A 14201-nucleotide genomic window follows, 5' to 3' on the forward strand; every position below is an offset into this window, starting at 1 on the left:
ATAAATATACCAATATTTCAACGACAACAAAATTAGACGGCACTGTTGTAACTTAGAACTCGAATATGAAAAGAAAAAAAGAAGTGCCTTCCGACTTGCACAGGTTCTTTGTAAGAAGAATGTGTTTTCTTCACGAAGTCTAAAATAGATAAAAAAAAAAGATTTTTAATCTATATTCCAACTAGTGGTTTCAAATATACTGAACATTGCTGGTGAAAATATAATTATAGTTGAAAAATAAAATAAAGAAAATAAAATATGATCATTTTCTCATTATGAATAGTGGGTTAGTGAAAGTTAAAGCCACATAAAAAAGACACCAACAAACATCAAGAATAGAATAGGAACTTTAGGTGACGCACGCAATCTATCGATGAAGATTGGCATATTAAAACGGAAAGAAGAAAAATACAAAAGGAGTAAAGAAGTAAACTAAGGAGAAATGTTGTGTTTTTCCCACAAAACACCTTCCCTGGTTATCCAATCCCCCTAATTAACTTCAATATCTTTTATAGGATAACGCCCACTGTTCTAAGATAAAAGAAGAAGCTAAGCTTTAGGTCAATTCAAGCTGTCATTCTTATAAAATGTCAAACAAACCTCGCAACATGCACATCACCAACAAATAAATGACTGAAACCCTACTTTATTATCTCATAGTTTAGTATTAATTTCTTAGCAGCTTCATATTGATGTTCTTCAAATACTCAACTTTTTTTGATTTTCCACCTGGTGTCCGGTATCCGTATTGGAGCTTGACTATATCCGGATTCACGCCGGGTAGGGCCCCATTCAGGGGAAAACGCTCCCTACCAAGGATTTTTCCATATCAGGACTCGAACCCGAGACCTCTGGTTAAGGGAGGAGCAGCCCAATGCACCACATCTTTTAGTGGTCAAATACTCACCTGCTTCATATATATAGAGAACTAGAGACATCAATATTCTTTCATGTTCACCATTATTCAATCTATATCAAATGGCATATTTCAACAAGATAACAATTTCTCTCACACTATTTTCACTCTTGTTCTTCCTATTCCTTGTTTAGCTAATTCAAGAATACTTGCTCTAGTTAAGCAACCACCTCTTGTTCTAAAATACCATAATGGTGCTCTCTTAAAGGGACATGTCACCGTTAACCTTATTTGGTATGGAAAATTCTCCTCTAATCAGCGCGCCATCATCGTGGATTTTATCCAATCTCTTAGCCCTAACCACACCCGCCGTCAATTTCCCCCTTCCGTCGCTTCGTGGTGGCGCACCACCGAGGAGTATAAGGGAGGTCCAACTGTCATTTCTATAGGCAAGCAAATTTTTGATCAGAAGTACTCACTGGGAAAATTGTTGAAAGATCCTCAACTTGCAAGTTTGGCTTCTAAGGCAACTCAATCCAACTCTATTGTCGTTGTTTTAACAGCAGCCGATGTTGCAGTCGAGGATTTCTGCATGAATAGGTAGGATTGACGGCCTAGCTAGTAACTTGAAATGCATAATATATATGTTGGATGATTTTGTTAACTTAAAATTCTAAATCCCTCTTTATGTATTAGAATAACATGAATTATCCAATAAAGTCTGCCCTCCACGTTATACTATTACTTTTATCAGCCTTTTTAAAAAAAATAATGTACTGTACTAAATTTTTATATTTGAAGACAATTTAACTTTGAACTTTCTATTTTAACCTTAATGGTTTGCTTTCATAGCCATAAAAATCTCGGGGCATATTTAAAATTATAAGCTGCAAGAATCGATATGCCCAATTAAACTACTTCACATAAATAGAAATTGTAAGAGTAATTTTTTAAATTTTTTTGGTGAATAGACTTATTATCAAGCTGAAAGAATTACAGCATAACCTGGCTTTGTAGACAAGTCCCAGGAACAACAGACTCATCTATGCTTCTAAACTATGGTCAAATTAGACAGTTTACACAGGATAGAAATTTAAACACTTAAGCTTCACTACTAGGTTAAAACTCTGAATTGTTCTGTGAAGGCGGGGCATGCACGGATGGACTCGACGGATGAAGGGAAACAAGTTTGCATACGCTTGGGTGGGTAACTGGGCAAGCCAATGTCCGGGTCAATGTGCATGGCCATTCTATAAGCCAATCGTCGGACCACAAACGCCGCCTTTGGTTGCTCCAAATGGCGATGTTGGAGTGGACGGCATGGTGATCAACCTAGCAACAGTATTAGCGTGTACTGTAACGAACCCGTTTGATGGCGGATATCACCAGGGCCCAGCTAACGCACCATTAGAAGCTGTGTCTGCTTGCACCGGGATATTTGGGTCGGGCGCTTTCCCCGGGTTCCCGGGTGAGACGTTGGTTGATAAAAAAACTGGTGCTAGCTACAATGCGGACGGGGTGCATCGTAGAAAATATTTGCTTCCGGCTATGTGGGACCCAAAAACCTCAACTTGCAAAACACTAGTGTGAATTATTGATACATTTTGATATGAAATTTCAAAAAAAATTTGTTCGTTCGATTGAATTTGCGTGTATAGCCTGTATTCATGAAAGAACAGACCCTGCTGAGAAATAAAATGGATTCTACAAAATTCTTTATTGCATGTATGTTTCTCCTTTCTGAAAATTAATAAAGTTGATTTTAAAGATCTCCTATGTTTTTCTATAACGTATTGTACACTGCATACAGTTGAAATTTTGTTCCAATAATATGGCCGGCAAGATGACCTTTTCATATTCTAAGTACCAAACTCTTGACCGTCATGATTGGTTTCTGAAACACAATTAAGCTATACAAACTTGAAAAAAGTTATCTGAATCCGTTATTAATATGATAAGAAACTAGGGCACTATCAAGGTAGTGACTTACATCCTTTATACAACAACAAATTCAAAAGAAGTTAAAGGGTATGAAAAAATAGAGAGAATGAGCGACCTCTCACTAAAAAAAACATTCTACTATCCACAATTACATTCCTCCAAAACCACCAGATAAACTCAATCCTCAACCCCCAAACACACCCTCCTATAAGGAGACCCTGCTACAGAATGAGTTCTTCATCAACAACAATATTACTCCACCAGTTGAAGATATCGCAACACAACCCATGAACATACAATAAACAGATTTGGATGCCACGAGCTCAGGGATGCTAACAAACAAATTGAAGCAAATAATTCTGACTGAGGAGGATATTACACGTGTGTACAGTCCTTGGAAATTCTCAGTCATCATAAAGCTTATAGGTAAACGAATAGTGCATCACTGCCTAAAAAAAACTACAAGACATATGAAAAATAAATGAGAACTTTCCTCTCATCGACCTTGGGGAAGATTATTACACTGTCAAATTGGCCAGGGAAGAAAATATGACAAAAATACTACATAATGGACCCTGGTTCATTAATGAATTTTTTCTTTCCATCCAAAAATGGGTACCAAATTTTGTGGCCAAAGAAGCTCACCAAAGCTTTACAGCTGTGTGGGTTTGTCACCCCCGGTTATCCACGGAATTTTACGATGGAATTATACTATCAAGAATTGGCAACTGCATTGGCAAATTGCTCAAAGTAGATACATGCACCTCAGCCACGTTAAGAGGGAGATATGCTAGAATGTGTATGGAGTAGCCTCTCGACCAACCAGTACAAAACTAACTTCAAATTGGCCAACATAAACAACCTATTTTATACGAAGGTGATGATATCCTATGTAAAACATATGGCAAGCTGGGACACATAAATCTGTGTTGTAAACAAGTCACCATACCAACTGAAGCAAAGGGAGGCCAATCAGACATTCAGCCACCCCTATCCAAAACTGAGCAAGCAGGGGAATGGATGACGGTCTCGTTCCCTAGGAAAGGCAAAGCTAAGATAGCCAATCAACACATGGCCAAGGCTAGTGCAAACATATCCCCAGGTATAAATGTTCGAATAGATGATGTTGTGTCAGGTAAGTATTTCAATACTCAGCCTTTAAGTTATATTAACAAACAGATACTAACAAATATTCCAAATAACTTACCAAGCACACTACAATCTGATCTTAATAATGAACAAATTTTTACTAACAAAAATCAAGTTACTAAACAGAATGATGAGGGTGAATGCAGTTTAGCTAAACCAGTTAAGCAGCACAAGGTTTTTGGAAAAAAGGAAAACAAAAAAGAAATTCAAAACACAAATATTTTGCATGAAGAACAAGTTGTCCTCCTTACAAATGTCACAGAAGTGGCACCAATTCCACGCATGGTTAATGAACAAAATCTTTTGCTTAATGCTATGGAATTAGATATCGCCCATACAACCACCAATTCGGCAAGCAAAGAAGTAATAAATTACTCTACTAATAATAATTACATAACTATTAATAATAACACTCTTACTCAGCATGCATGTCCCAACCCTCACGACCAATCCTCCCTAAAACACTTGGAACACAAAAGTAGACAAGTGGCGGAAGATATATCCATGAAAGATTTTGATAAATACACCACGCAACAGTCTGCCCAAGCTATACAAATGGAAGTAATAATTAACGACCCCCCACCCCAATCACCTTCCTACCACTCCTCCTATAAACACACAAGCTTACCAAAATGGCAAGACCTCCACTAATACTAAGGAGAAGATATCGTATAATACAACTGATTCATCTCTCTCGAAATCCAACCATGAACAATTTACCAAATCTTCCACCCCAATTCCCCTCAAATCCGGCGATCTATGCTCAGCCACCAAGCCCACCCAACCACATACCACAATCGTGGGTAGAACTAGGGCTTCAAGGCCATGCAATATCCTTCAACATGGAGATCAATGGGCAGGAATCCATTTTCATAATCCAGGACACTCACTTCCTAGCCCAGTTAATCTCAGAGGGGATGAGCTTAGCTATGAACAATTACGTAAACCAAATGTGGATGAACAACATTCTCCAACCACTAGCCCAATCAATGAACCAAAACCTAGTAAACAACATGCAACAAATGTGGAACATTCCACACGACCCCAACCAGCAGATACTCCAAAACCCACCTCTAAATCTTCCATTTTTTGCTCCGGAGGATCTAATACTCATGAATCCAGTGTTCACACAATGATCTGCCCAGGCAATGCATAACCAACAACACGACCCACAACCAGATCCAATATGCCAAACCAAGCAGGGATACAGGAGGAAGGAGAGGAGATGGAAAACTTGCCATACTTGAGGGAGCCAGCAGTGGCTTTTTCAAGCCTAAGTGAGGTAAAAATACTCATATTCAGGGAGATGATAGATAGGAAGTCTATCTTCAGTTGCCCAGTGACACTGTACAAATGCTCATTGGACATTCGACCTCCACAGGACCCAACTATGGGGAAGAATGTAGTGATATTAGTTCCGTCGCTCAGGATGATTCCAAACAACAACCCCCCTAATAACATCCCCATGCATCAGCCTAACAATATTATAATTTGGAATGTTAGAGGTGCAAATAATGCAAACTTCAGTAGGAATTTTAGAGAACTCATGGACACCCACAGAACTTGTCTGGTTGCACTCTTGGAAACAAAAATGGAGATCCACTTATCTATCCTTGAGGCATTTAGATTTACTGAGATGATAGAGGTTCCATCAGTAGGCCAAAGTGGAGGGTTTGTAATTCTATGGAACAACGAAGTAGTGACAGTCAACAACTTCACTAGAATGGGCAAGCCATCCATGCAATGATCGAGGTAAAACCTAAAACCTTGTTGTGGTTATTTACTGCAATTTATGCTAGTACTGATATTCATCATAGGTGTATGTTATGGGATAATCAAAGAAGTATCTACGACCACTACAAAGGCCCTTGGTTAGTGGGAGGTGATTTCAACGAAGTTATTAGTACTAGTGATAAATATGGGGGTAAGAATATAAATCAAAAAAGAGCAAGTTCCTTAACAGATTGCCTAAACTATTGTAACCTAGTTGATTTGGGTTTTAAAAGGTGTAAGTACACCTGATCAAACCATCGTAGGAAAAGAAAGGGTCTGATAATGCAGAGGCTAGATAGGATTTACTCAAAAGATGAATGGTTATAAGCCTATGTCAACGTAACCATAACTCACCTCCCAAAAACCCATTCAGATCATAATCTTATACTTGTTAACCTCAATAATAGAATAAATTCTAATAAGGATAGACCTTTTAGAATAGAGACATATTGGTGCACACATCCGGATTTCAGCCGGTTTGTATCTACTAGCTGGGAAAATAAAGACCCAATGGGAGGGACTGAATCCTTCCAAAAAATGTGTTAGATCGGAAAAATATGACCTTTGGGAATATTATTGCAAGAAAAAGAAAGTTTCTAAAAAGAATTTATGGGATTCAAAAATCTACTAATTACCAAACCAGTTATTTCCTTAAAGACCTAGAAACAAATCTAATTGAGGAGTATAATACAATTCTAAAATTGGAAGAAGACTACTGGAAAATTCGATCTAGAGTTAATTGGTTAAATGAAGGGGATGCTAATACTAGGTTTTTTCATATAAAAGCTACTAATAGGAGGAGAAGAAACAATATTGTGTTCTTTAAAGACGACTCAGGAAATTGGATTAAAGACCAATCCTCCATAATAAACCATGTAACACAGTACTTCTCTAACATTTTTACAACATCTCACGATAGGTCTGACCGGAAATTCATTAAAAATGATGTTGCCAATTTCACTTCAAGTGATCTCTCAATCCTAGACAAGCCTTTAACAAATCAAGAAATTAGAAAAGCCACATTTTCTTTCAAGCCATATAAGGCACCAGGTCCTGATGGATTACACCCATTCTTTTTCCAAAGATTTTGGCACATATTAGGAAGCAAGGTAATCAATCTATGCCAAACATTTTTAAAACTTCAAAAATGCCCGAGGAGATCAACAAGACCTATCTCTGCCTGATTCCGAAAATTAAAAACGCTAATACCCTGAGGAACTTTAGACCAATAAGTCTTTGTAACATGATCTATAAGGTGATCACTAAAGTGATCGCCAACAAAATCAATCCTTTTCTTAACCAATTGATCAATATCGAATAAGTTAGCTTTATAAAGGGTAGGATAGCTAGTGATAATGCTATCATCATCCAAGAAGTTCTAAAAAAATTTAATTTAGGCAAAGGAAAGGAAAATTTCATTCTAAAGCTTGACTTGGAAAAAGCGTTCGATAAATTGGAATGGTCTTATGTCTATCGGACTCTTAGGTTTTTTTAATTTCTTAGAAAAATTCGTGACCTTATCCTTAGTTGCATTACTACAAGTAGAATTTCAATTTTAGTTAATGGTAACAAAACTAAGGAGTTCACTCCGACACAGGGCATTAGACAAGGGGACCTCATGTCACCCTACATATTCATACTTTGTATGGATATGCTTTCCAAAAATATTAACCACCAAGTAGATATAAGGAAATGGGTGCCTATAAAACTTAATCCTAGGACGCCACCCTTGTCTCATTTGTTTTTTGCAGATGATTTAACTCTTATGGGTGAAGCTAAGCAGAAAATTTTTAATACTATCAACAGATGCATGGAGGATTTTAGTTATGTGTTTGTCCTAAACATCAATAAAGGCAAGTCTAAATTGGTCATGTCTAGAAGTTGCAATAAACACATGAAGGACATGGCAACTCACATGCTTGGGATTACCATCAGTAATACTTTTGGTAGTTACCTAGGGTTTCCAATGTTAAATAACTACCCTAAGCATAAGGATTACCAACCATTACTTGATAAAATGCATGCTAGATTAAACAATTGGAATGCTATGTGGCTTAGCATGGCGGGGAGGTGCACCTTAATAACCTCTACTCTAAACACACTGCCAAACCACCTTATGCAAATAAACCTCATTCCTACAAAAATACTACAAGAAATAGACAAGATATAGAGAGACTTCCTATGGAGAACTACGAGGGATAAGAGGAAACTATACCTAATTGGCTGGAATACAATCACAAACACTAAGTTTAATGGAGGTTTGGGCATCAAGAAAGCTAAATCAAAAAACTTAGCACTCCTAATAGGCTTAGCATGGAGAATCCTTACTAATACTAACTCCTTATGGGCTAAAATACTCATTAGCGTTTATGGAAAAAGCAAGAGAATAAATGTCTCCTCAATCACTTGGAAAAGCCTCCTAACTGGTTGGACTATATGCCATAAGGGAATTAGGTGGACAGTAGATAGACATTCCAATATGATTATTTGGGACTCCAATTAGATTCCAAATATTGAAAGTCTTCATAATAATATTTCAGGGCCTTTGAATAAAAATGAGGACAAGTTAACTATTAGTGATATCTGGGATAACAAAGGTTGGGACTTAGGAAAAATTTCTTTTCATCTCCCTCAACTAGTCACAAACAGTATACATGCCCTCCATCAAGATTGCCAAAGCAAACACACAAACAATCTCATTTGGAGTCTTAACCGTAATGGTATATTCACAACATCCTCTTCCTATAAGCTAATAGATGACCAAAAACCCCATACACATACCTTTAAGTGGATTTGGGAGCTACATTGCCCCAATAAGATTAAATTTTTCATTTGGAAACTCTACCATAAGAGACTGCCAACAAGAGGCTACCTTGCTAAAATTGGTATTAATATTGATCCAACATGCCCAATATGTAAGGCCAACAATGAATCCATATACCACATCTTTTGGAAATGCCACATAGCTCGGACTTTATGGAAAACCCTAGGAGTATCCATTAACAATAATGGGATAACTAATAACTGGCTAGAGTTACTACTGAACACAACTCCAACAATTTCTTTGGCACATGTAACTTGGAAAGATGTACTACTATTTGCCTTTTGGGACATTTGGAACAACAAAAACCATAATAACATCAACAACCAAACCTCTCACATCTTTGTTAAAAAGATTATTCATCAAACAATTGAATACACATTACTTACAAGCAAGAACACTACTAGCAACAATGTCATAAGGATTGATGTCAAATGGGAGCGGCCACCGAAAGGTTGGTTCAAAGTAAATATAGATGGTGCATTCAAAAGCAACTATCTGGAAGGGGGCATAAGTGGAGTAGTTCGTGACTACAAGGGGAAATGGAAGACAAGTTTTTCAAAGAAAATTCAAGCAACCTCACTAATACAAATAGAACTCCAAGCTCTTCGACATGCATTATAATTAATTATCAGGGAACACACATTCCCATTGAAGTAGAAACGGACGCCACAGAGGTCATACGTGTCATTAGTGAAGATTACCCTACTAACAATAAGTTAATTTACGAATGCAGGTTGTTAATGGAGGAGGCATCCAGACAGGGGACAATATCATTGAAGCATACCTTCTGCGAATAGAATATGGTGGCAAATCTTTTGGAAAAGGCAGCATTAATGCAAACTAGCTACAATACATTATGTACTTTTGTTTTGCCGCCGGAACTTGTTGTAGATATATATGACAAGGATCAGGTTGGGTATGTATATTCTAGGAACTGTTCTAGTGACCAATGTGGTCGTATAACTGCTCTAGGGAATGATAATGCCTTACGAGGCATAATGTTATGTTATGAAGGCATATGTACTAATGACAATGTTAACGGGCTTTAGCCCTACCTATGTTATGATATAATATAAGTATCCTTTTCCAGTTCAAAAAAAAATATGATAAGAAACTGCTTGCCAACGCCCAACGGTAGAAAACTAACTTTGTCAATGAGGCTTTTTCCTCTCTTACATCTCTCTTTAATTTAATTACTCTTTCTTTTTCAGTTCTATTTCAAATAAAATTTTATCGCTGTATATTTTGAAAAAAAATAATTAATGTTACACATGTCATTTTACCTCAATAATATGCTTAAGATAATGTAATTATAACATATTTAAAATCATAATTTTTGTTGCTCTCCTAATCACACGTCAATGAAATTGTAATTGATTATACTCGTAAATCCGTCTTTTCTTTCTTTCTTGAAAACTTTATGTAATGATCCGGTCGGTCGTTTTAAGAATTAACATACCGTTCGTCGGCTTAAGGTTTCTAGCAGCTTTGTATTATATGTTATGACTTTCGTGTGTGGCCGAGTTCAGTTTTCGGATGATTCGAGGTGAATTTGGAAGAAGGATTATTGTTTTAGAAGCTTAAGAGGTAAGAGTAGACCAGAATTTGACTTTTGTGTAGATAACTCCGAAATGGCACTTTGATGATTCCAAACACCTGAGTATCGTCAATGACTTCCAAAAGAAGTTCCTCTCTATGTCTTCACATAATTGGGTCGTTAGCAAGTACCTATCCTCTATTCGCCCTTCCAATATTGTTGTTGTGAAGGAGGACTACAACTGCTCAGACCATAACATCCTTGCTCTGGATTTGATAGAGCGGATTACCTTCACCAAGGAAGGTTTTACGTATATTTATATGTAACACCTTGGGTCCCTTTTCGTGGAGCAGAGGGCTCGACCCCATGAATTTGGATTTCTGCCATCGATACTAGGTCTTCTTGGCACAAGTAGGCCTATCTATATGGAAAATTGTGGCTTGCCTACGCCGGTTATGCACGGAGACCGGTGAAACCCTAACCTTGACACACATGATGAATCTTTCTCCCCCAAATTCTTTCGTGAGGGAATAATAAATTTCAGCAAATGTGGCCATTATGCCCTTCTCACCGGCATGGATGATGACAGTGATTGTGGATGGATGGAACGGTTTGTCACCATCGCTACCAGGGATATCATCCCAGCAACAACTCTATATTTCCCTGAATCATGGAATCATTATGGTAAGTTTGTAACTTATTCATTCATTTCCTTCATAGAAAGACCATTTTTCGTCATTGTTGATCTCTTTGTTTCCATTGATATACCTACCCGGTGGACACCACTGCAGGTTCACGACCTGGACCAGTAGGTTCAAAATATTCTAAATATTAAAACTCCAGAAACCTGCCAGTAGAAGAAAATGGCTCCCAACTATGGGTGGAAGGCTAAGAAACACGGTAAAACCGAGCCTTTTTTCCTTTCATCTTCGTATGAATACAAGTAACCTTTGCTAACTCCATTTTTTTGCTTGATTCAGGACTCCCATAGGGTTCTGTCACCTACCCTGAGGTGGATATTTTGGTTGACCTTGTGGAGGCCGCGACCGAGACAATCACTGTCATTATGGTTATTGAAGTTGGAGGGGAATCTAGTTATGGGGAGGCTTCCATTCAAAGGAGTAAATGATCTTCATCAACTCAACCGGAGGCTCAGCCGGGGGAGATTTACATCCCGATCGTAGAAGAGGTCCAAGCTCTTTAGGGTGAGATAGATGTGGTAGATAATACTAATTCCTGCTGTCCTGTCCCCGTTGCTATTTCTGATCCACGGAACTCAGATCCTAGGCCTCTTCTGCCTTCGAATATGAAGCAACTAATAATCAGTGTTGCTCCTGCTACAACTGTTTCTCCACCTACAACTCCACACTCCTCTACACCAGTTATACCTTCTCCACCAACATCCGCTGCATCTCCTTGACTGGCAATAGACCCTCGAGAAGAGGGTACTTCTCCTCCCCAATCTCCTGACCATGGGATTTTGGGGCACAATTATTTACCCCTTTCTTCAGATCCCCGAGGGAGGAGGAGTCCCACTCTTTTGGTTTAGAAGGGGTGTTATCTGTTGTCCAGGCCGATGGAGCTTGAAAAGTACTTGAAGCCGCTGGCTTAAGAGAATGATAGGAAGAAAATACACTCTCTTTCGGGGGAGTGCATGTTTAATAGTGTAATGCATAATGTGGCAGCGGTATCGTACTTTATCTCTTATTTCTTGCTCTCTACTTATCTGTTATAACGGGGTTTTTAACTTCGATATACTTTCTGTAGGATATCTTCCTTGCTTCTGAGGGACTTTAGAGATTGATTCTTGATAAAAAACAAAAAGACTTTTCTCCGAACGTGAGCTTGAGGCCCGGTTGCAGTAGATGGCCTACAGCTATGAAGCCACTCAATTACACCCACAACTCCAAGATGGTAAGGCTAAGTGGTTGAGCTTCAAGATGTTCTTCTTGCTTTTGCCAAGCGTGAGTCTACCTCTGGTGAATAGGTGAATAACTTGGAGGAAGACTTGAGCTCCAAAACCAAGGAGGCTAATGCCGCCAAGGAGAAGAGGGCTAGGATGGACGAGAGATTCAAGAAGATCATGGAGCAAAACCGGCTTCACTTTTCTACAATCCGTGATCTTGATTCTAGCCTCGACGCCACAAGATCCTAGAGGGATGGCCTTCAGGCCGAGGTTGACAGGCTTAAGGAAAAGCTCCAACACCTAGAGAATTCCCTCGTATTTAAAAAGACATAAGCTATGTATCATATAAGGAGAAAAACCTTGGAGGAGGCCATAGCGAGCATCGTTTACCTTGGTAATTGCATCGCCAAGGCCCGAGGAGTAGAGTTAACTGCTCGAGAACATCTCCCTGCTCAGCCTGACGCAACTGACTCTTCATGTAGCGGTTTCGAGTATCCGGTAATCAAGGAAAAAACTGAAGAGAATGATAATGAAGGCCTAGGTCCCTAATTAGCGGCTGATTCGGCCACTTCCCTGGAGGGAGGAGGGGTTGCGTAGATTTCTCTCTTCCCTGAGCTCTGGTGGCGATAATGTTTAGATTTTTTCATTTATTTTTATTTTTACTTTTGTAAGTATGCCAAACTTTTTATCGAGTTTGGCACTTTTGACAAATAAGAATTTTGCTTAAGTATTGTGTAAGACACATTTTTTACATTAAATTAGTAAAGCTTCGAGCACATTTTCATCTGATAGCTTCTGATTCCGGGCATAAATTCTTCCGGAATCAGCCATTTACTATAAGGGTTTCATAAGAGAGGACCCTCTTATGTTTACAATGATCTTGAAGAGGACGTCTCCTGTTCATTCCAGCACAAGAATTCGAAGTTTTTTATTAATTTGCAAATGATAAAATCAAGTCATCATTTGGATAAGAAGCAAGATAAAGATAAAAGGACTTAATTTTATTCCTTCAATCTTTAAAAAAGAAACTTCCAACAAATGTAGCTAACTTGTAAAACTTTTTTCTACGGGGCTGGAAATGCAGTCCCCGGTCCCAACGAGACATTTTTGTTCCCGGTTCTCGTAGTCCCCGATTTTCGTGGCATTCTTGCTGCTGTATATAATACTATTCCCCCTAGTATTCGAATGTGAAGTATGCAGATTGGAACACTGGAATTCTTGCTTTGTCGGTGAAAACAACTCGTGAATAGTTGAATAGTCTTTGGTTCGATGGCAAGTTTTGTTTGCCATTAGGAACTTGCCATCGAGCCAAAGACTATTTAACCATACCATAGTGGTTTATGATCTCAACGCCTTGTCATTTAAAGGTCTTAATTTTGCCGATGACACTCCCTTCATAACATGTTTTTCATTGCTGCCTTATTAAAAACCTTGCTATAAAAATTGGATTGGGACAAAACTTGGTCACAGGTAAAAAGAGTACAGCGCATACTTTCAGCATAGATAGGATCCATCGGCAATATACCTTTTGAGGTGAGTCACGTTCTAATTGATGGAAAATTTGGCTCCATCTTGATTTTTCATATCGTACAATCCTTTTGCCGGTGACAGCTGAAACCCCGTAGGGTCCTTCCTATATTGGACCCAGCTTCCCATCGTTGATTTCTCGAGTGTTCTGAGTTACCTTTGTTAATACCAAGTCTCTTACTTTGAAGTAATGGGGATTGGCCCTTCGATTATAGTGTCTTTCCATCTTTTGCTTTTGACCCACCATCCTCAAGTGTGCCAAGTCCCTGCGTTCATCGAGCAGATATAGCTTCACCAGCAATGCTTCATTATATGCTTCTTCGATTGTTTGAACAACCCATAAGGTTGGTTCCCCTAATTCCATCGGGATCAGAGCTTCCGCACCATATACGAAAGAGAAAGGTGTCTCTCTCGTGCTTGATTTTGCTGTTGTCCGATACGCTTATAGCACGCCGGGTAACTATTTGGGGCACTTGCTTTTTAGCAGTTTCTAACCTCTTTTTGAGGTTTTGGATAATCACCTTATTGGTCGACTCCGCCTTCCCATTAGGACTCGGATGGTACGGTGAGTATGTAATCCGTTTGATTTTTAAGTCTTCAAGAAATTTGTGACTTTTGAGACAATGAACTGTGTTTTGTTGTCGCATGCAATTTTCTTCGGTATTCCGAATTGGCAGATTACGTGTTC

General features: G+C 38.6%; 1 protein-coding gene across 1 annotated transcript; it reads left to right on the forward strand.

Annotated features, from left to right (window-relative positions):
- The first annotated feature begins 711 nt into the window (after window positions 1–711).
- On the forward strand, window positions 712–2540 carry LOC107800918 (protein EXORDIUM-like 2). Its single transcript, XM_016624189.2, has 2 exons — window positions 712–1456; window positions 2002–2540. The coding sequence occupies exons 1-2, from the start codon at window positions 951–953 to the stop codon at window positions 2444–2446; spliced, it is 951 nt and encodes a 316-aa protein (XP_016479675.1). The 5' UTR covers window positions 712–950; the 3' UTR covers window positions 2447–2540.
- Window positions 2541–14201: the final 11661 nt, after the last annotated feature.

This window comes from Nicotiana tabacum, chromosome 20 (genome assembly GCF_000715075.1).
Source record: "Nicotiana tabacum cultivar K326 chromosome 20, ASM71507v2, whole genome shotgun sequence".
Classification (NCBI taxonomy): domain Eukaryota; kingdom Viridiplantae; phylum Streptophyta; class Magnoliopsida; order Solanales; family Solanaceae; genus Nicotiana; species Nicotiana tabacum.

Coding starts and splice junctions, on each gene's coding strand:
- LOC107800918 (XM_016624189.2), top strand. CDS start 951: ATGTTCACCATTATTCAATCTATATCAAATGGCATATTTCAACAAGAT. Junction 1,457..2,001: donor GAGGATTTCTGCATGAATAG/GTAGGATTGACG, acceptor TGTTCTGTGAAG/GCGGGGCATGCACGGATGGA.